The sequence below is a fragment of the Panthera onca genome, chromosome F1 (genome assembly GCF_046562875.1).
Source record: "Panthera onca isolate mPanOnc1 chromosome F1, mPanOnc1 haplotype 2, whole genome shotgun sequence".
NCBI lineage: Eukaryota > Metazoa > Chordata > Mammalia > Carnivora > Felidae > Panthera > Panthera onca.
The window spans coordinates 23,791,299-23,815,261 of NC_138355.1; the positions used below are offsets into that span (position 1 = coordinate 23,791,299).

The 23,963-nt window shown below is 38.2% G+C and overlaps 1 protein-coding gene and 2 pseudogenes across 3 annotated transcripts in view; 2 read left to right on the plus strand and 1 right to left on the minus strand.

The window, feature by feature from the left end:
- The window catches only part of AXDND1 (axonemal dynein light chain domain containing 1), an 88,697-nt gene that overhangs the window by 15,793 nt on the left and 48,941 nt on the right, over window positions 1-23,963 (plus strand). For all 3 annotated transcript variants that reach the window (XM_078441252.1, XM_078441253.1, XM_078441254.1), the window contains one exon: window positions 1,348-1,469. In XM_078441252.1, coding sequence (XP_078297378.1) covers window positions 1,348-1,469 — 122 coding nt within the window. The remainder of the gene's footprint in view (window positions 1-1,347; window positions 1,470-23,963) is intronic.
- LOC132686109 (small ribosomal subunit protein uS8 pseudogene) lies at window positions 4,252-4,701 on the plus strand (annotated as a pseudogene).
- On the minus strand, window positions 7,714-8,352 carry LOC132686891 (inosine triphosphate pyrophosphatase pseudogene; annotated as a pseudogene).

The following is a 23,963-nucleotide window of genomic DNA, read 5'->3' on the forward strand; positions in this document are numbered from 1 at the left end:
GTTGAGATTAAATAGCATATGAATATAAAAGGTTTAGATAGTGCTTGGCATGTAATAGACACTGTATAACTGTTAGTATTATTATTACCGTATTTCATTGACTATAAGGTACCACTGATTATAAGCCCCTTATTATTTTATGTACCATTACCAAACATTGCCAATTAAACCATGCTTTCTTACCACTTAAATTTTTATTTTGTTAATGAAAAGAGCTCTTTCAATCTTACATAATTATAGATATTTTTCTTTATGCAGGCCCTTTCTGTTTTGTAAATTTTTATTTTTACAGAATTTGAAACTTACAGACAAATTCAGTATAAGACATTTCTATGTAAGCTTTACCCAAATTCTCTAGTATCTCTATGTAAGCTTTACCAAGTTCTCTCTGTGCCCTACTTGCTTATTCGTTCTCTCTTCCCCCCTTCATACATATCCCTATATGTATAGTTTTTTTCTGAACTATTTTAGAGTAAACTGGTGACATCATGCCTCTTTATCACCAAACATTTCAGGGTGTATTTCCTATGGATAAGGACATTCTCTTACCTATGCATAATACAGTTGCCAAGTCAGGAGATTTAACATTTATGTGAGAGTATTATCTGTCCATATTCAAATTTCAGATTTTATCAATTCTCCCTATATTGGTTTTTATAGCTATTTACCCCTCTGTTTCAGGATTCCAGGATCACATAGTGCTTTTATTTATTTATTTAAAAACTTTTTTTTAATGTTTATTCATTTTTGAAAGAGAGAAAGAGAGCACCAGTGGCGGTGGGGCAGAGAGAGAGGGGAGACACAGAATCTGAAGCAGGCTCCAGCCTCTGAGCTGTCGGTACAGAGCCTGACGTGGGGCTCAAACCCATGAACCACAAGATCATGACCTGAGCTGAAGTTGGACACTTAACTGACTGAGCCACCCAGGCGCCCCCTCACATGGTGCTTTTAGTTGTTGTGTTCTTTTAGACAATTTATAATCTGAAACAGTTTTTTTGTTTTTCTTGACCATGATATTTGAGCAGATGCCAGTTAATCTGTAGAATGTTCTTCAGTTTTGGTTTGTCTGACATGTACTTATGATTAGATTCAGGTTATATACTCTTGTCAGGGATGATATAGAAGCAAACCGTAACCTCATTGCACCATATAAAGAGGTACATGATTAAACATAGATGTTTAAAAATAATATATCATTTGTGTGTATATATTTATAATGAAAATATAAGTGACATAAATTATCAAGGTGTGTCTTAAATATTCACATTCAGAGTGTTTACCTCCTAAAATGGGTTTTTACTGACAAGACTGTAATAAACACTGATGATACTCCTTATCTTCTGCCAGATGCACAAACTACTGCATATGCTGAAGAAGGAACAGACTATTTACAATACAGTATTTCATGAACTTATTCGACAAGTCAGTGTGGACTGTGCAGATAGAGGAGAACTACTGTCCAAAATCAGGTTAGAGCCATTATTGGAATATCCTGGTTTCCTTTTGAGTTTTATGTTACAATTATGTTTACATCTGTTTTTGAGCAAATCACAAAAGTTCCCTTCTTTATCCTATTGGTAACAAGGAACTGAATTGCATTTCTGTTATTTTTTCTATAGTAAAAATATAATAGTTGAGAACTTCCTTAAGATGATTTCTGTTGGGATGTTTGATACCATAGTCTTTTATGATTAGGAGTGAAGTGCTATGTGAAATACTAGAAAAAGTATACATTTTGGAGACAGACTGATCTGGTTTAAATCATCATGTAGATGTGTGACTTTGGTAAAAGTGTGAGCCTTAGTTTCCTCATCTGTAAATGCAGGTAATAACTACTGTGAACATATTCTTTGCCCATTTGTTCATTCATCACTCAGTGATGTCTGTTGAGTGTCTGTGTCAAGCCTTAGGATGCTTCATAGGATTGTCACGAGAAGTAGATGCTCAGTACATATAATTATTACAGATGATCGTGATAAATACTATTGTCGTATAATGCTTCTTATGACTGTGGTACTTTACAAAAAGCTGGAAGGAATAGTGGAATTAGAATACTGGGTTCAAATTTTGTATCTACAGTTTACTTGCCATGGAACCACAAGCAAATTATTAGCTCTCTCTGAATGAGAATTAATAACATAAATTTGCCCTATTTGCCTGCTGTCTGATTTATGGAAGCTGAGTCCTCCTATCTGATGGTGCTGAGAAATGAAGAGCAAAGCCGTTAATAGGAGACTGGTCAAGATTAGATACTAAGGAGTAGGTTCTTAGAACACCTCAACAGCTGGAGAATGCAAATTAGAATGAAGAAAGGGACATCTGAAGTTTGAGTTGTCATTCTAAGAACAAAGCCTGGGATAGATGAGGAAGCCCGGTAAAGGAGCTGGATGACTCAGGGTGGATCCAGACTTGCCCCTTATCAGGAGTAGGGATGAGTGGGACTCTTCCAGCTGATTTCAGGAGTTAGCTTCTAGGGGCCCAGATCAGGTGGGGTTCTATCCCAGGAAGTCTGACAGAAAGAGACAGGCAGGCAAGCCAAAACCAAAAATCGTTTAAGAAAAGTTGAGTCACCAGGGAGACAAAAACACTAACTTCAGAGTACCAGTTTTAGGATTACAGTAGGGCTTCAAAGCCAAGGATTTATAATAAAGTTGGGAGTTAAGAATATAAAGTAGGTGATGGGACACCTGGCTGGCTCAGTCGGTAAGGCCATGTGACTTTTGATCTCGGGGTCAAGAGTTCAAACCCCATGTTGGGGCTTTAAATAAATAAATAAGCAAATATATACATGCATAAATAGAAAGTGTACATGAGTGTGAAATATTCTTTAAAAAAGGAATACAAAGTAGGGTTGAGGCTAATTGCTGCAAATATTCATGATGTGGCTGTGGAATGGTGAAATACCCAGTAGGTTCAGAACAATCTAGTGGCCAGCATTTTCTTGTGATAGGAGGTCTTTTGAAGTAGGGCTCACCTTCATTGGGGAGGACTCTGGTTGTCCTGAGCCTGGTATCTTAAAAGAGTTTTCCCTGCTTCCTAAGGTTATTGGGAGGATCCAACAGAAGTCCCCAAGGAATGGTAACACCACGCATGCCTTGCAAACGCTTGCTGTCAGCCTCTGACTTCCTCTCTCTGTTTGCATGTTACGGTAGCTCTCTGCCCCTGCTCTCCTTGAGTGCTTTCTGATCGGCTTGTGTGTGTCTCTGCTTTTCATGTAACTGCCTCCAGGCCTGTTGCAGCAGAAGGAAGTTTTCACGTGCAACAGAGTTTCATAATAACATTTTATCTTATAGGGGAGTAATAACTCCCAGATTGGACATGAGCTGAGTAAGATTCTCACATTACTAAGAAATAGAGCTGCTGCTATAATCTTTCTGGTCGACACTATCAATATCTTTAGATGCAGACACCTGCCTTTTTTTTGGTTGCTGTTATTTTTACTTTTACAATATTTTATTATGGAAATTTCCACATATCTGTAAAAATGGAAGTAATTTTCATGTGAGCACACACATACCCATTATCTAGATACTGCCATTTACATTTTACTCTACTTATTTATCACTTGTCTGTCCAGCTAGTCATCCTTCTATCCACCCACCAGTTTCATGTACTTCAAAGTAAATTGCTGACCTCAGTATATTCCCCCTTCTTTGTCATGTATATCATTACCCAGACAGAGTTCATTATTTACTTACCTTTTTTCCCTTTCGAGTAAAATTTATGTGTATTGAGAAACACAAATCTTATCTGCCTTTGTTGACTTTTGACAAATACATACACTTACATAATCCAAACTCTTATCAAGATATGGAGAATTACCATCACCCCACAAAATTCCCCAAATTTGCTCTTTCTCAGTAAATACCCACCCCTACTTTTCCGGAAGTTCTGACTTCTTCCCTCTTAGATTAGTTTCACCTATTTAGGAACTGTGTATAAATGGGACCATAGAGCACATGTACAGTTAACCCTTGAACAACATGTGATTGGACTGTGCAGGTTCACTTACAGCAGATTTTTTATGGTACAGTACTGTAAATGTATTTTCTCTTCCTTATGATTGTCTTAATGATGTTTTCTTTAGCTTACTTTATTGTAAGAATACAGTGTATAATACACATAACATACAAAATATGTGTTAATTGACTGTTTATGTTACTGGTAAAGCTTCTGGTCAACAGTAGACTATTAGTAGTTAAGTTTTTGGGGAGTCGAAAGTTTTATGTGGGCTCTTTCTGCCGTCTTTCCGTGCTGCCCTAATGGTGCGCATGAATGTCCTAGCAGATGCTCTCAAGAGTATTAACGGTGCTGAAAAGAGAGGCAAACACCAGGTTCTTATTAGACCATGCTCCAAAGTCATCATCCGCTTTCTGACTGTGATGATGAAGCTTGGTTACATTGGCAAATTTGAAATCATCGATGATCACAGAGCTGGGAAAATTGTTGTGAACCTCACAGGCAGGTTAAAGAAGTGTGGAGTGATCAGCCCCAGGTTTGATGTACAACTCAAAGATCTAGAAAAATGGCAGAATAATCTGCTCCCGTCCTGCCAGTTTGGTTTCATTGTACTGACAACCTCAGCTGGCATCATGGACCATGAAGAAGCAAGACGAAAACACACAGGAGGGAAAATCCTGGGATTCTTTTTCTAGGGATGTAATACATTCATACAAATAAAATGCCTCATTGGAAAAAAAAGTTTTATGTGGATTTTTGACTGTATGGGGGTTAGTGCCCCATAACCTCCACATTGTTTAAGAGTCAACTGTACCTTTTAATGTAAGGCATCTTTCATTTAGCATGTCATCTATGTTGTTGCATATACTGATGGTTCATTCCTTTGTATTGCTGGGTAAACAGTTTATTCATTCTCCTATTGATGGACACTGGGTTCTTTCCAGTTTGAATAAAGCTACCATGAGCATTCTTGTATGAATCTTTTCCTGCAAGTGTATTTTCATTTCTTGGGTAAATATGTAGGATGGGATGAGGTGGGTTTAAGTTTATTTTTATTATTTTTTAAAATTTTTATTTTTTTTAATGTTTATTTTTGAGAGAGAGAGAGACAGAGTGTGAGTGGGGGAGGGACAGAGAGAGGGAGACACAGAATCCAAAACAGGCTCCAGGCTCTGAGCTGTCAGCACAGAGCCCACTGTGGGGCTCAAACTCAGGAATGGCAAGATGTTGACCTGAGCTGAAGTCGGATGCTCAACCAAGTGAGCACCCAAGGCTCCCCTAAGTTTATTTTTTATAAGAAGTTGTTATACTTTTACTTAAAATGGTTACACCATGATATACTCCCACTAACAATGTATGAGGGTTCTGGTGGTTCTATATTTTTGCCAACATTTAATTTTGTGAGTTTAAAAAATTTTGGCCATTCTGGTGGGTATGTGATAATATATTATTATGGTTTAAACTTGCATTTTCCTGCCAACAAATTGTGTTGAACACATTTTCATGAGCTTATTGACCATATATTATTTTTGTAAAGTATCTGTTCCAGTATTTTGCCTAATTTTAAATTGGTTTGTCTTTTCATTATTGAGTAGGAGTTCTTAACATATCCTAGAAACTAGTTTTTTGTCATGTATGTATGTGTGTGTGTGTATAATCTCATATTTACATATATTAAGAATATTTGTAAATATATGTACTTAATATGTGCTCCTAGTTTGTTACTTGCCTATTCACTTTTTAAAAAATGTTGTCATCTGACTCTTTTAAAAGATAAAAGTTTTTTCTTGAGAGAGAGATTAAGAGAGAGAGTGTGAGTGTGCAAATGTGTGAGTATGGGAGGTACAGAGGAGGTGGGAAAGAGAGAATCTTAAGCAGGCTCCATGTCAAGCATGGAGCCTTATGTGGGGCTTGATCTCATGACTCTGAAATCATGACCTGAGCCGAAATCAAGAGTCAGACGCTTAACAGACTGAGCCACTCAGCACCCAGCAGGCACCCCTTCTTCTCTCTTCTCTTCTCTTCTCTTCTCTTCTCTTCTCTTCTCTCTTCTCTCTTTTTCTTTCACAGGGAGAGAGAAGATAAAAGATTTCTTTTTTTTTTTTAACGTTTATTTATTTTTGAGACAGAGAGAGACAGAGCATGAACGGGGGAGGGTCAGAGAGAGGGAGACACAGAATCTGAAACAGGCTCCAGGCTCTGAGCGGTCAGCACAGAGCCTGACGCAGGGCTCGAACTCACGGACTGTGAGATCATGACCTGAGCTGAAGTCGGACTCTTAACCGACCAAGCCACCCAGGCGTCCCTAAAATATTTGAAAATAGCCATTTTTGTCTTCTCTTTTATGCCTTCTTTTATCCAGGTTAAACATCCCCACTTCTTTCAAGTTTTCTTAGTAAAATATACTGTGTGTGGAAAGCACACTAATGAGTCAATATTGATTTCATGCCGTATCACCGCCATTTCAATGTCATAGAGAACAATTTCATGCCCCCGAGCCCCCACATGTCACCTATCCATTCCTTCTCCATTCCCATTCCCTTGAACCTGTAGCAACCACTGACCCTTCTACTGTCTCTATACTTTTTTCTCTTGCAGAATGTGACATAGTTGGGATCATGCAGCACGTAGTCTTTTCAGACTGGTTGCTTTACTCACACCTGAATTTTAACTGCTGACATATTTTCTGACCATTATTTTGTGGAATTCATTAAGTTGTGAGCATCGTATCATTGCTTTTGAACAATTTGATTATGATGTGCCTTGGTATAATTTTCTCTATGTTTCTTGTGATTGGTGGTCATTGAGCTTTTTGGATCTGTGTGTATGTTTTTCATCAAATATGGGAATTTTTTAGCTAGTTTTTCTTCTTTAAGTATTTTTTCTACCCTCCCCCCTTTTCAGGAGAGTCCATTTACTCACATATCAGCCCACTAATAATGACATAGTCCTGATAATGTTTTGAACATTTTTTCTTTTAAAATCTTTTTCTGTTCATTTTATATAGTTGTTCTACTGCTTGATTGCTTGATTTTGGAGAGAGAGAGAGAAGAAAGTGCAAGCAGGGGAGAGGGGCAGAAGAAGAGAGAGAATCTTAAGCAGGCTCCATGCTCAGCACAGAACCTGATGTGGGCTTCTATCCCATGACCATGAGATCATGACCTGCACTGAATCAAGAGTTAGACGCTTAACCAACTGAACCATCCACCCAGGGGCCCCTCATTTTGTATAGTTTCTACTGTTCTATCTTCAAGTTCACTAATCTTTTCTTCTAAAGTATCTAGTCTGCTTTAAATCCCATCCAGTGATGTTTCCAACTCAGATATTGTAGTTTTCATCTCTGAAAGCTCAATTTGGGTCATTTCAAAAATATTTGCCATGTCTCTACTTAACATTGCAAACATACAAAATATAGTTATAGGTTTTTTTTTCCCCAAAGCCGATATATCTATTTTATAATGGAAGCAAGTACTTTCAGTATTTTTAGTTGCTGCATTTTAAAAACATCTAAAGCTATTTGTGTGGTTCTTCCCAAACCCTCAATCCTGCCATGGGATCCCAGGCCAGGAGGCTATAGGAAGGACTATTGAATTTCTGAGTGCAAGAAAATGGTGTCCCTTGCCCAAAGTTTCTCCACGCAGAGCCAACCGCTCCTCCAAACAGGGCTGATGAGGCTGTGTCAACACCCCTAGGAAGTGGTAATCCTGAAGGCAGTACTTGGAGGGGCGCCTGTCGGATGGGGGAGGTTTCAGGCTAGCCTTCCCCAGATCCCTAACCAGGGTGATCATCACTGGCTACTGTAAGGATCAGGCTGTAAAAATATTTTTGTAGCTCAAGTAGGGACCAGAAGTAATGGGAGATGACTTTCTTCTCTTCTCAGCTATGGGCATCTCTGTGTACGTCTACTTATATCCATCAGGCAGGGGTCCTAGCCAAAGTCCTATCAGCCTCAGAGCACCACCATCTGGCCCCAAGCTCTGGCCCCTGAACGGGCACACTGGCCTCCTGGGGTCCCTGATGCTGAGCAGAAATGTGCAGAGCACATGGGCAAAGTCTGTCCTGGAACCCAGCCAGGAGCTGGTTCAGACTTTTAGGCTTTAACTTTTCTGGAAACCACTGTATATAGGGGCCAGGGAGACCCCTGAAAGCGTTGAAGCACAGATTTGTGTCCTCCACCAGTGCAGGCGCCTGTACCTGTAGAGCCGTCTCCTGACACTTCTATATGGAAATCTCATCAGGTCCACCCTGAGACTTTGGCAAGGCAATTTTCTGTGCCACCAAAGTGCATGAAAACTTACCTCCTAGTATCTGAATGACCTCTTCCAGCTTTGAATGTCCTTGTCTGTTAATTCTAACATTTATGCCAGTTCTGGGTGAGTTTTTTCTCCTCATAGGTGTGTTCTCTGCTTTCTTTGCATGCCTGGTAAATTTGATTGGATGGCAGACATTGTGAATTTTAGCTTATTGGATGCTGTGTATTTTTGCATTTCTAAAAATATTCTTGAACTTTGATTTGTGACATGATTAAGCTACTTGAAAACAGTTTGGTGCTTTTGGGCCTTTAGGCAGACCAGAACAGTGCTTAATTTATGGCTAATTGTTTGTAAATACTTTGGCAAGACTTTTCTTTGAATCCTAAGTTTTTCCAGACTGGCTGGTTAGAACCAGCACCATTTCTAGCAGTGTGTGAGTGCTGGGTGCTCTTACCTCCCGATCCTTTCAGATGGTTTCTTCCCCGGCCTCAGGTAGTTTCTTCACATTTATGATCTTTCCTGATCTTGATGATGATCCTGATCTTTCCTTAGCTGATTACTTGAGAAGGACCCTCTGCAGACCTCCAGAGGATCTCTCGGAATAGCTCTTTTCTCTCCAGTACCCTGTCCTCTGAACTTTTGCTGCTTTCCTCTCCCTAGGCTCCTAGCTCTGTCTCCTTAACTCAGAGAGTCCACTGGGCTTCTCCAGCGTTCTCTCTCCTTGTGCTTTGGCCTGGAAACTTTCAAGTCTGCAACTTGGAGCAATCATAAGGCTTTATTTACTTCTAGTCTCTCACTGATTACTCGCTTTCATTGCCTTGTATTCAGTGTCTTGAAAATTTTTGTTTCACATGTATCTTGAAAATTGTTTTACATACTTTGCCTTTGTTGTTGTCGTCGTTGTCATTGAGGTTATTTCAGGCAGAAGAATAAATTTAGTTCCTCTGGATTTATTTTTATTTTTGTATCTATATCTATACCACAATCCTATGTATAGGTTAATATCCTTAATAAGTTTTAGAAAATTATCAGTGGTGATCTCTTTGGTAAATATCTGTTCTCCATTTTCTCTGTTTTCTCTTTTTGGAACTCTGATTAAATTTATATTAGACATTCTCATCTGTGCTTTTTGTCTCTTTATCTCTTTTTCATAATTTCCATCTCCTTGTCTCTGTACTATATTTTGGGTAGTTTTTTCTTTTTTTCTTTTTTTTTTTTTTTTTTAAATTTTTTTTTTTTTTCAACGTTTTTTATTTATTTTTGGGATAGAGAGAGACAGAGCATGAACGGGGGAGGGGCAGAGAGAGAGGGAGACACAGAATCGGAAACAGGCTCCAGGCTCCGAGCCATCAGCCCAGAGCCTGACGCGGGGCTCGAACTCACGGACCGCGAGATCGTGACCTGGCTGAAGTCGGACGCCTAACCGACTGCGCCACCCAGGCGCCCCTGGGTAGTTTTTTCAAAGATATTAATAAGCGCTTTAGCTGCATCTTTTCTGCTAAAACTCATCTTTTGAGTTTTATAATCAATAATTGTATTATCCACCTAAGAGTTCTGTTGTTTGTTTTTGTATCTGTCTCATCATATTTAATATTTTTTATTACTCATTTATTTTTAGATTCAATCTTTCATTTCTCAAACATTTCATGGATGGTTTCATATTCTAAATCTCATATTTCTAATATATGAAACTATTAGTATCTAGAATTACTATTTGTTGTTTCTTCTGGGTCTCATTTATGATGGTTTATTTACATATTTTGCGATATTTGCTTTTTTTTAAAATTTTTTTTAACGTTTATTTATTTTTGAGACAGAGAGAGACAGAGCATGAACGGGGGAGGGTCAGAGAGAGGGAGACACAGAATCTGAAACAGGCTCCAGGCTCTGAGCTGTCAGCACAGAGCCCGACGCGGGGCTCAAACTCACGGACCGTGAGATCATGACCTGAGCCAAAGTCGGATGCTTAACCGACCAAGCCACCCAGGCGCCCCGCGATATTTGCTTTTATAGCTAACATTTGGTTAATCTTAATCATGAAATCCTCAGAATGTAAATCATGGATGCTTCCTGAAGAGAGGATTTGTATTTTCTTCCTTCTGGAATCCTGACCGTATGTGATAGTTCAGTACTCAAGTCTCTTACTTTGAAGCCAGTCCAAGGCTTAGTGTCAGACCCAAAGTTGGTATTTTAAAAAATTTATTTATTTATTTTTAATTGAAGTGTAGTTGACATATAATATTATATTAGTGCCAGGTGTACAACATAGTGATTTGACATTATATACATTACAAAATACTCATCATGATAAGTCACCATACAAAAGTAATACAATACTTTTTACTGTATTCCCTGTGCTGTACTTTACAGCTTCATAACTTATTTATTTTATAACTGAGAGTTTGTACCTCTTAGTCCCCTTCAACTACTTTGCCAATCCCTTTATCCCCTCTCCTCTGGCAACCACCGGTTCTCTGTACTTGTAAGTCTGCTTCTGTTTTGTTTTCTTTGTTTTGTTTTTGAGATTCCACATATAAGTGAAATCAAAATGGTATTTGTTTTCTTTGTCTAACTTATGTCTCTTAGCATAATACCTTTAGGTCCATATCACAAATGGTGAGATTTTTTTTTTTTAATTTTTTTTTTCAACGTTTTTTATTTATTTTTGGGACAGAGAGAGACAGAGCATGAACGGGGGAGGGGCAGAGAGAGGGAGACACAGAATCGGAAACAGGCTCCAGGCTCCGAGCCATCAGCCCAGAGCCTGACGCGGGGCTCGAACTCACGGACCGCGAGATCGTGACCTGGCTGAAGTCGGACGCCCAACCGACTGCGCCACCCAGGCGCCCCTGGCGAGATTTTTTTTTAATGACTGGCTAATATTCCGTTGTTTATATATACAACCATTTCCTTATCCATTCATCTATTGATGGATACTTACGTTGCTTCCGTATCTTTGTTATTGTAAATAATGCTGCAATAAACACAGGAGTGCATTTTTCTTTTCAAATGAGTTTTTTTGTTTATATATATATTCTTCAGATAAATACTCAGAAGTGGAATTACCGGATCATATGGTATTTTTATTTTTAATTTTTTGAGGAACCTCCGTACTATTTTCATAGTGCTGCACCAATTTACATTCTCACCAATAATGCATGAGGGTTCCTTTTTTTCCACATCCTCACCAACACTTGTTATTTTGGACCACCCCCCCCCCTTTTTTTTTAAAGGTTTTATTTGTAAGTAATCTCTACACCCAATGGGGGTCTTGAACTCACAGTCCACAGATCAAGAGTCTTACACTCCACTGACTGAGCTAGGCAGGTGCTATTTTGGGTCTTTCTGATTCTAGCCATTGTGACAGGTATGAGGTGATACCTTATTGTGGTTTTTATGTGTATTTCCTTGATGATTAGTGATGTTGAGCATCTTTTCATGTGCCCGTTGGTCATCTGCATGTATTTTTGGAAAATTATCTATTCACGTCTTCTGCCTATTTTTAAATCACACTGTTTCATTGGTGTTAACTTATATGATTTCTTTATCTATTTTGGATATTAGCCCCTTATTGGATGTATCACTTGCAAATATCTCCTTTTCAGTAGATTGCCTTTCGTTTTGTTGATGGTTTTCTTCACTGTGCAAAAGCTTTTTATTTTGGTGTAGTCCCGCTTACTTTTTTTTGCTTTTGTGTGGCCCTTTTCTGAAGAGAGGGATCCAAAAAATATTGCTAAGACCGATGTCAGAGAGATTATGGCCGATGTTTTCTTTTAGAAGTTTTTTGGTTTCAGGGCCCACATTGAAGTCTTTATTCCCTTTTGAGTTTATTTTTGTGTATTATGTGATGTAAGAAAGTGGTCTAATTTCATTCCTTTCATTATGTTCGTCCAGTTTTCTCAATACCATTTATCAAAGAGATTGTCTTTTCCCTATGGTATAGTCTTGCCTCCTTTGTCATAGATTAATTGACTATATAAGTGTGGGTTTATTTCTGGCCCTCTGCTTTACTGCATTGATCTACGTGTCTGTTTTTGTGTGTGTACCACGCTGTTCTGACTACCAATGCGTTGTAGTATAGTTTGAAATCTGGGAGTGTGATACCTTCAGCTTTGTTCTGCTTTCTCAAGATTGGTTTGGTTCTTAGGGTTTTTAAGGTTCCATATGATTTTAGGATTATTTGTTCTAGTTCTGTGAAAATTGTTGTTAGCATTCTGATAGAGATTGCATTGAGTCTGTGGATTGCTTTGGGTAGCAAGGACATTTTAATGATACTAATTTTTCTGATCCATGAGTAGGGTATATCTTTTCATTTGTTTGTGTTATCTTTAATTTCTTACATCAATCTCTTATAGTTTTCAGAGTATAGGTCTTTCATCTCCTTGGTAAAATGTATTACTAGATATTTTATTATTTTTGGTGCGATTATAAAAGAGATTTTTTTTCCTTTTTTTAATTAAAAAATTGTTTTTGTTACTAAATGGGATTGTTTTCTTTTTTTTTCAGTTTATTCATTTTGAGAGAAAGATCGAGAGCACAAGGGGAGGGGCAGAGAGAGAAGGAGAGAGAGAGAATCCTAAGCAGGCTCTGCTCTTGTCAGTGCAGAGCCGAACATGGGCTTGATCTCACAAACTGTGAGATCATGACCTGAGCTGAAATCAAGAGTCAGAGGCTTAACCGACTGAGCCACCCAGGCACCTCAGATGGGATTGTTTTCTTAATTTCTCTGTCTGCTAGTTTGTTATTAGTATATTGAAATGTAACATTTCTATATATTAATATTGTATCCTGCAAATTTACTGAATTCATTTATTCTAATAGTTTTTTGGGGAAGTCTTTAGGGTTTGCCATATATAATATTATGTCATATGCAAATAGTGACAGTTTTATTTCTTCCTTACCAATTTGAATTCCTTTTATTTTTGTTTCTTGTCTGATTGCTCTGGCTAGGACTTCTAGTACTATGTTGAATACAAGTGGTGAGAGTAAGTATCTTTGTGTTGTTACTGATGTTAGAGAAAATATTTCACCTTTTAACCATTGAGTATGTTAATTGTGAGTTTGTCATAGATAGGCTTTATTATATTGAGTTATGTTCCCTCTGTATCATTTTGTTGAGAGTTTTATCACGAATGGATGTTGAATTTATCAAATACTTTTTCTGCATCTATTGAGATGAGCATATGGTTTTTATCCTCTATTTTGTTAATGTGGTATATCCCACTGATTGATTTGTGGACATTGACTCATTCTTCCGTCCCTAGAATAAATCCCGCTTGATTGTGGTCACTGATTCTTTTAATGTGTTGTTGAACTTGGCTTGCTAATATTTTGTTGAGGATTTTGGCATCTATGTTCCTTAAGGATAATTGACTTCTAATTTTCTTTTTTTGTGATGTCTTTGGTCTTGCTATCAGGGTAATGCTGTCTTTAAGAAAACAATTCTTCCTTTTCTATTTTTTGGAATAGTTTGAGAATAGGTGCTAACTCTTCTTTAAATATTTGGTAGAATTCACCTTTGCAGCCATCTCATCCTGGCTTCTGTTGGTTTTGAGGTTTTTGTTTAGTGATTCAATTTAATTACTAGTAATTTGTCTGCTTAGATTTTCTATTTCTTCTTGATTCATTCTGCTAAGGTTGTATGTTTCTAGGAATTTATCCATTTCTTCTAGGTTGTTGGAATTTGTTGGTAAATAATTTTTCCTAGTAGTCTCTTGTAGTCCTTTGTATTTCTGTGGAGTCATTGTACCTTCTATTTCATTTCTGATTTTATTTATTTGAGTACTCTCTCTTCTTTTCTTGATGAGTCTGGCTAAAGGTGTACCAAGGTGTTATTTTCAGAGAAATGTCTTTTAAGTTCACTGATCTTTTTTTTTTTTTTCAGTTTATATTTTCTTTTTTTTTTAATTAAAAAAAATTTTAAGGTTTATTTATTTTTTGAGAGAGAGAAAGAGAGAGAGAGAGAGAGAGAGAGAGAGAGAGAGTGATAGAGTGCTAGCAGAGGAAGGGAAGAGAGAGAGGGAGACACAGAACCTGAAGCAGGCTCCAGGCTCCGAGCTGTCAGTACAGGGCCCGACATGGAGCTTGAACTCACGAACCGTGAGATCATGACCTGAGCCGAAGTCAGATGCTTAATCAACTGAGCCACCCAGGCACCCCATATTTTACTTATTTCTGCTCTCTGCTTATTTCTGCTCCCTTTAGTATTTCCTTCCCTCAACTAACTTTGGGCTTTATTCTTCTTTTTTCTAGTTCCTTTAGGTGTAAGATTAGATTATTTGATATTTTTCCTATTTCTTGAGGTAAGCTCGTATCACCATAAACTTCCCTCTTAGGACTGCTTTTGCTGTGTCCTATATATTTGTAAACAATGTGTTCCCATTTTTATTTACCTCAAGGTATTTTTTAATTTTCTGTTTGATTTCTTTGTTAACCCATTTTTTTCTTTTTAGTAGCATGTTGTTTAGCCTCTAGTTTCATACTGTTGTGATCAGAAAAGATGCTTGACATGATTTAAATCTTCTTAAATGTATTAAGACCTGTTTTATGGCCTGATATATGACCTATCTTGAAGTGTTTCAGATATACTTGAAAAAAATGCATTCTGCTGTTTTTGCATGAAATGTTCTCTATATATCTCTTGAGTCCATCTGATCTAATGTCATTCAAAGCCACTGTTTCCTTATTGATTTTCTGTCTGGGATGATCTATCCATTGATGTAAGTGGAGTATTAAAGTCCCCTACTATTTTTGTATTACATCAATTTCTCCCTTTATATCTGTTAATACTTACTTTATAAGTTAGATGCTTCTATATTGGGTGGATAGATATTTACAATTGCTATATCCTTTCGCTCCTGTTAGCATTATGTAATGCTGTTCTTTGTCCCTTGTTATGTTTTTTGTTCTGAAGTCTATTTTGTGTGATATAAATATTGCTACCCCAGCTTTTTTTCATTTCCATTTGTATGGAATATCTTTTTCTATCCCTTCACTGTCAGTCTGTATATGTCTATATGTGAAGTGAGTCTCTTGTAGGCAGCATATAGATGAATCTAGTTTTTTTGGTTTTGTTTAATCACTTAGTCACCTTACATCTTTTGATTGGAGCATTTGGTTCATTTACATTTAAAGTAATTATTGATATTTGTGCTTATTGCCATTTTGTTCATTGTTTTCTGGTTCTTTTTGTAGTTCTTCTCTGTTCCTTTCTTTTCTTGCTTTCTTGTGATTTGATGATTTTCTTTAGTGTTATTCTTGGATTTCTTTGTCTTTAAAATTTCTTGTGTATCTGTTACAAGTTTTTGGTTTGTGGTTACCATGAGGTTTATATAGAACACCCTATGTATTTAATAGTCTGTTTTATTTTATTTTATTTTCAAATTTTTATTTAAATTCTAGTTAGTTAACATATAGTGCAATCTTGGTTTCAGGAGTAGAATTCAGTGATTCATCACTTACATACAACAGCCAGTGCTCATCATAGCAAATGCCTTCCTTAGTACCCATCACTCATCTAGCCCATCCCTCACCCGCCTCCTGTTTGCTCCCTATTTTTGGAGAAGAGACTCTCATGGTTTGTTTCCCTCTCTCTTTCCCTGCTGCCCCATATGCTCATCTGTTTTGTTTCTTAAGTCCCACAAATGAGTGAAATCATATGGCATTTGTCTTATTTTGCTTAGCATAGTACATTCTAGCTCCATCCACGTCATCGCAAATGGCAAGATTTCATTCTTTTTTATGGCTAAGTAATATTCCATTGTGTATATATACTGCATCTTCTTTATTCATCCATCAGTTGATGGACATTTGGGCTCTCTCCCTAGTCTGGCTATTGTTGATATTGCTGCTGTAAACATCAAGGTGCATGTACCCCATTGAATCTATATGGTTGTATCCTTTGGGTACCCATTGAATCTATATGGTTGTATCCTTTGGGTAAATGCCTAGAGTGCAATTGCTGGATCATAGGGTAGTTCTATTTTTAACTTTTTGAGGAACCTCCATACTGTTTTCCAGAGTGGCTGCACCTGTTTTCATTCCCATCAATAGTGTAAGAGGGTTTCCCTTTCTCTGCATCCTTGCCAACACCTGTTGTTTCTTATGTTGTTAATTTTAACCATTCTGACAGGTGTGAGGTGGTATCTCATCTTGGTTTTGATTTCTATTTTTTGATGATACGTGATGTTGAGCAGCTTTTCATGTGTCTCATAGCTGTCTGGATGTCTTCTTTGGAAAAGTATCTATTCTTGTCTTCTGCCCATTTCTTCACTGGATTACGTGTTTTTTGGGTGTTGATTTTGGTAAGTTCTTTAGAGATTTTGGATACTAACCCTTCATCTGATATGTCATTTGCAAATATCTTCTCACATTCTGTCAGTTGACTTTTAGTTTTGTTGATTTTTCCTTCACTGTACAGAAGATTTTTGTCTTGATGAGGTCCCAATAGTTCATTTTTGCTTTTGTTTTCCTTGCCTCTGGAGACGTGTCTAGTAAGAAATTGCTATGGCTGAGGTCAAAGAGGTTGCTGCCTGTGTTCTCCTTTAGGATTTTGATGGTTTCCTGTCTCACATTTCGGTCTTTTATCCATTTTGAGTTTATTTTTGTGTGTGGTATAAGAAAGTGGTCCATGGGGCACCTGGGTGGCTCAGTCAGTTAAGCATCTAATTCTTGATTTCTGCTCAGGTCATGATCTCATGGTTTCATGAGTTCGAGCTTCGCATTGGGTTTTACACTAACAGTGCAGAGACTGCTTGGGATTCTCCCCCTCTCTTTGCCCCTCCCTCACTTATGTTTCTCTGTCTCTCTCAAAACCAATAAATAAACTAAAAAAAAAAAGGAGGCCCAGTTTCATTCTTCTGCATGATGCTGTCCAGCTTTCCCAACACCATTTGTTGAAGAGACTGTCTTTTTCCATTGGATATTCTTTCCTGCTTTGTCAAAGATTACTTGACCATATAGTTGTAGGTCCATTTCTGGGTTTTCTATTCTTTTCCATTTATTTATTTATTTATTTATTTATTATAAATTTTTATTTATTTATTTTTTCTGCTCCACTCTCTTCTGTCCATTGATCTATGTGTCTGTTTTTGTGCCAGTACCCTAGTGTCTTGATGACTGCTGCTTTATAATAGAGCTTGAAATCTGGAATTGTGATGCCTCTAGTTTTGTTTTTCTTTTTCAAAATTGCTTTGGCTCTTTGGGGTCTTTTCTAGTTCCATACAAGTTTTAGGATTGTTTGTTGTAACTCTGTGGGAAATGCTGGCGATATTTTGTTGGGGATTGCATTAAATGTGTAGATCACTTTGGGTAGCATAGACATTTTAACAGTGTTTGTTCTTCCAATCCATGAACATGGAATGCTTTTCCATTTCTTTGTGTCCTCTTCAATTCTTTTCATAAGTCTTCTATAGTTTTTAGAGTGTAGACCTTTACCTCTTTGTTTAGGCTTATTCCTAGGTATCTAATTGTTTTCGGTGCAATCGTAAATAGGATCGCTTCTTTGATTTCTTCTGCTGCTGCTTCATTATTGGTATATAGAAATGTAATAGATTTCTGTATGTTTATTTCATATCCTGCGACTTCAGCAATTTTTTGGTGGTATCTTTCGGGTTTTCTTCAGAGTATCAAGAAGTCTGCAAATAGTGAAAGTTTGACTTCTTCCTTGCTGATTTGGAGGCCTTTTATTTCTTTTTGTTGTGTGATTGCTGAGGCTAAGACTTCTAGTACTATTTAACAGTCTATTTTAATTTGATGTTTAAGTTTAAATACCCTCTAAAAGTAGTAAATTTTACTCCCCACACAGCATTTTATGTACTTAACATATTTTACATCTTTTTACTTTATGTGTCCCTTAGCTAATTATTGTAGATATAATTGGTTTACTGCTTTTGTATTTTAACCTTTATACTACTTTGTAAGTGATTGATCTATTACCTTTATTACATGTTTGCTTTTACCAGTGAATTTTTTTGTTTCATAAGTTTCTTCTACTGGTGACCTTTCCTTTTCTGCTTAAAGAAGTTCCTTTAACATTTCTTGTTAAGGCCAGGTTAGTGGTGATTAACTCCTTTAACTCTTGTTTGCCTGGGAAACTCAGTTCAATCTGAGTGAACTCCTTTAATTCTGAGTGATAGCCTTGCTGGGTAGAGTATCCTTGGTTGTTGGTTTTTTCCTTTCAGCACTTAGAATATATCATGTCATTCTCTTCTGGCTTGCAAAGTTTCTGCTGAAAAATCAGATGATACTCTTATATGTGTTTTCTTGTACATAACTACTTACTTTTCTCTTGCTATTTTTTTAAACTAGTTTGCTTTCTCTTTTTTTTAGATTTATTTTTATTTATTTATTTTAGAGAGAGACAGAACACAACTGGGGGAAAGGAAAATAAGGAGAGAGAATCTTTTTTTTTATTTATGTTTATTTTTATTTATTTTGAGAGAGAGATAGAGAGCAAACAGGGGAGGGGCAAAGAGAGAGGGAGACAGAATCCCAAGCAGGCTCTGCACTGTCAGCACAGAGCCTGATATGGGGCTCAAACTCACAAACTGTGAGATCATGACCTGAGTCAAAGTTAAGAGTCAGACGCTCAACTGACTGAGCCACCCAGGTACCCCTTCTCTTGCTATTTTTAATATTATCTCTTTATTTTTAGTTTTTGGAATTAAAATGCCATTAGGCATTAATATGTGCCTTGATGTGAACATCTTTGGGTTCATCTTGTTTGGAGCTGTCTGTGTTTCCTGGACCTGGATGTTTGTTTCCTTTTTCAGATTAGGGAAAATTTCAACTATTATTTATTCAAATAAATTTTCTACCCCTTTCTTTCTCTCTTTTCCTTCTGAGACCCTATAATATGAATGGTTGTGTACTCAATGTTGCTCTGGTGGTCCATTACCCTATCCTCATTTTAAAAATTCTTTTCTCTTTTTGCTGTCCAGCTTAGATGATTTTCACTACTTTGTCTCTAGATCATTGACCCATTCTGTATCCTCTAATCTTTTTTTTTCTTTTTTGCATCCTCTAATCTGCTATTGATTCCCGTTAGTGTATTTTTCATTTCAGTTATTGTATTCTTCAGCTCTTATTGGTTCTTTCTTACATTTTCTATCTCTTTATTGAAATTCTTACTAAGTTCATCTACTCTTCTCTCAAGTTTGGTCAGTATCTTTATTATCATTACTTTGAACTCTTTATCGGGTAGGTTGCTTATCTCTGTTTCATTTAGTTCTTTTTCTGAGGTTTTGTCTTATTCTTTTATTTGGAACATATTCCTCTGTCTCATTATTTTGTCTAACTTTCTGTGTTTGCTTGTATGTATTAAGTAGGTCAGCTGTGTCTCCTGGCCTTGAAGAAGTGTCTTTGTGGGGCCCAGTAGCACATGGGGCCTGCTGGTCTCCCAAACCACATGATCCAGGGATGACCCTTGTGTGGACTATGTGTACCTTCTTGTTGTGATTGGGCCATGACTGCTGTGGGTGCACTGGTAGGTGGGGCTGGTCCCTGGCACGGCCAGCTCTGAGGCCCAGTTGGACTATTGTAGACATGGCGATGGGTGGGACTGGCTCTCCCTGGAGAAGGAGTCACTTTAAAGGAATGTCTGTGCTGGCTGAGGCTAGCTGCTGGGTGTGACAGAACAGTAGTTGTTTAGGAAGACACTTGTCAGGGTAAGCAGGTTGGGCAGGGTGGATCTGGAAGGGGATGCTGGGATGGGTTCAGTGGTGCTAACAAGGTAGATGGAGGGTGCCAGAGCCAGCATCCCCCAGTGTCAGGCCATCTCACCTGAAGGAGTGGGGAAAAAGGGTACTTTCCAGCACTTCTCTTCCTGGAGAAATTTCTTACAGACCCTTGTCCCTCTATCATATACCCTAAAATTTGTCAATAAATCTTTACTACATTCTAGGTGCTTTTCAAACTGCTGCCTTTGTGTTGGATCCTAGAATGAGTGATATAATGTGGCAGCCCTTTAAGAACAGAGTCTCAGTTCCTATAACCCTCTAGCTCTTCCAGAGTTAAACCCTGCTGATTTTCAAAGCCAGATGTTATGGGGGTTCATTTTGCCAGTGCAGATCCCAGGGCAGGAGTTGCCCAGTGTGGGGCTTGAAGCCCTTGCTCTTCGGTGAGGGGACTTATCACACTTGTGATATCCCGCCTGCCTGTGGGGCTCTGTACCAGGGTTAGTTCCTGATGGCATCTTTGTCCCTCCCACCTGTTTATTTTAATTTTATTTATTTATTTATTTATTTATTTATTTATTTATTTATTTAATTTGTTTCTATTTATTTATTTTAGAGAGAGGGGGGAGGGGAGAGAGAGAAAACAAGCAGGGGAGGGACAGAGAGAAAGAGAGGGAGACACAGAATCTGAAGCAGGCTCCAGGCTCCAAGCTGTGAATGCAGAGCCTAATGTGGGGCTGGAACCCATGAACCATGAGATCATGACTTGATCATGATCAAGCACCCCTGTGTGACTTTTTATTTATATCTTTAGCTGTGAAAGTTCTGTTCTGCTGCCTTTCTGGTCTTTCTCAGAGTAGGGTTGCACTGTATGCAGTTGCAGCCTTGGTATGTCTATGGGAGGATGTGAGTTCAGCATCTTCCTACTCTGCCATCTTACCCTCTTCACGCAGTGTTGTTATTTTTACTGGGGCAACCGTGACTTTGGGTTTGCCTGGTGAATACTCATTACCATCTCCCACTCCATTCTTAGCTTATTTTGTTTATTGTTTTTCTTTGTTGCCCCTCGAGATTTCTATTTTTTCCTGCAAACCCAATAATGCTTCAGAAAGTATGCTATGTCATGGATGTAGTTGTAATAAGAAGACTCTTCAGGGGTGACTGGGTGGCTCAGTCAGTTAAGTGTTTGACTCTTGATTTCGGCTCAGGTTATGATCTCATGATGGTTCATAGGATTGAGCCCTGTGTTGGGTTCTGTATTGACAGTATAGAGTCTGCTTTGGATTCTCTCTCTCCTTCTCTCTCTGTCCCTTCCCCTCTCATGTGCTCTGTCTCAAAATAAATAAACTTTTTTTTTTTTTTTTAAAGCAGACCTTTCAGACTATTTGGTCCCTCTATTTCAGGAGGAGAAGTCTTTTTTTTTTTTTTTTTTTTTTTTTTTTTTTTTTTATTTATTTTTGGGACAGAGAGAGACAGAGCATGAACGGGGGAGGGGCAGAGAGAGAGGGAGACACAGAATCGGAAACAGGCTCCAGGCTCCGAGCCATCAGCCCAGAGCCTGACGCGGGGCTCGAACTCACGGACCGTGAGATCGTGACCTGGCTGAAGTCGGACGCTTAACCGACTGCGCCACCCAGGCGCCCCAGGAGGAGAAGTCTTAAAGAAGGTGGTTTTTTTTTTTAAATTTTTTAAAATGTTTTTATTTATTTTTGAGAGAGAGAGAGAGAGAGAGAGAGAGACAGAACTAGTGAGGGATGGGCAGAGAGAGACACACACACAGAATCTGAAGCAGGCTCCAGGCTCTGTGTTCTCAGAACAGAGCTTGATGCAGGGCTCGAACTCACAAATTGTGAGATCATGACCTGAGCTGAAGTTGGATGCTTAACCGACTGAGCCACCCAAGCACCCCAAGAAGGTGGTTTTTAAAATAGACACTTCCCTATGTGTGAACTGCATAAGGGTTTAAGCAACGGCTGCATAATTCTTTCTGTTATGGGTGAGAGATTAAATGACCATTCCAACTGAAAGATATAACTCAGTGGTCTCAGGCTTAGGATATAAAACCTAGGTCACTTTTTTTTTTCTTTCAATATATGAAGTTTATTGTCAAATTGGTTTCCATACAACACCCAGTGCTCATCCCAAAAGGTGCCCTCCTCAATACCCATCACCCACCCTCCCCGCCCTCCCACCCCCCATCAACCCTCAGTTTGTTCTCAGTTTTTAAGAGTCTCTTATGCTTTGGCTCTCTTCCACTCTAACCTTTTTTTTTTTTTTCCTTCCCCTCTCCCATGGGTTTCTGTTAAGTTTCTCAGGATCCACATAAGAGTGAAACCATATGGTATCTGTCTTTCTCTGTATGGCTTATTTCACTTAGCATAACACTCTCCAGTTCCATCCATGTTGAAACAAGGGGCCATATTTCATTCTCTCTCATTGCCACGTAGTACTCCATTGTGTATATAAACCACAATTTCTTTATCCATTCATCAGTTGATGGACATTTAGGTTCTTTCCATAATTTGGCTATTGTTGAGAGTGCTGCTGTAAACATTGGGGTACAAGTGCCCTTATGCATCAGTACTCCTGTATCCCTTGGGTAAATTCCTAGCAATGCTATTGCTGGGTCATAGGGTAGGTCTATTTTTAATTTTTTGAGGAACCTCCACACTGTTTTCCAGAGTGGCTGCGCCAATTTGCATTCCCACCAACAGTGCAAGAGGGTTCCCGTTTCTCCACATCCTCTCCAGCATCTATAGTCTCCTGATTTGTTCATTTTGGCCCCTCTGACTGGCGTGAGGTGATATCTGAGTGTGGTTTTGATTTGTATTTCCCTGATGAGGAGCGACGTTGAGCATCTTTTCATGTGCCTGTTGGCCATCTGGATGTCTTCTTTAGAGAAGTGTCTATTCATGTTTTCTGCCCATGTCTTCACTGGATTATTTGTTTTTCGGGTGTGGAGATTGGTGAGCTCTTTATAGATTTTGGATACTAGCCCTTTGTCCGATATGTCATTTGCAAATATCTTTTCCCATTCCATCGGTTGCCTTTTAGTTTTGTTGGTTGTTTCCTTTGCTGTGCAGAAGCTTTTTATCTTCATAAGGTCCCAGTAGTTCATTTTTGCTTTTAATTCCCTTGCCTTTGGGGATGTGTCGAGTAAGAAATTGCTACGGCTCAGGTCAGAGAGGTCTTTTCCTGCTTTCTTCTCTAGGGTTTTGATGGTTTCCTGTCTCACATTCAGGTCCTTTATCCATTTTGAGTTTATTTTTGTGAATGGTGTGAGAAAGTGGTCTAGTTTCAATCTTCTGCATGTTGTTGTCCAGTTCTCCCAGCACCATTTGTTAAAGAGACTGTCTTTTTTCCATTGGATGTTCTTTCCTGCTTTGTCAAAGATGAGTTGGCCATACGTTTGTGGGTCTAGTTCTGGGGTTTCTATTCTATTCCATTGGTCTATGTGTCTGTTTTTATGCCAATACCATGCTGTCTTGATGATTACAGCTTTGTAGTAGAGGCTAAAGTCTGGGATTGTGATGCCTCCTGCTTTGGTCTTCTTCTTCAAAATTACTTTGGCTATTCGGGGCCTTTTGTGGTTCCATATGAATTTTAGGATGGCTTGTTCTAGTTTCGAGAAGAATGCTGGTGCAATTTTGATTGGGATTGCATTGAATGTGTAGATAGCTTTGGGTAGTATTGACATTTTGACAATATTTATTCTTCCAATCCATGAGCACGGAATGTTTTTCCATTTCTTTATATCTTCTTCAATTACCTTCATAAGCTTTCTATAGTTTTCAGCATACAGATCTTTTACATCTTTGGTTAGATTTATCCCTAGGTATTTTATGCTTCTTGGTGCAATTGTGAATGGGATCAGTTTCTTTATTTGTCTTTCTGTTGCTTCATTATTAGTGTATAAGAATGCAACTGATTTCTGTACATTGATTTTGTAGCCTGCAACTTTGCTAAATTCATGTATCAGTTCTAGCAGACTTCTGGTGGAATCTATCGGATTTTCCATTTATAATATCATGTCGTCTGCAAAAAGTGAAAGCTAGACTTCATCTTTGCCAATTTT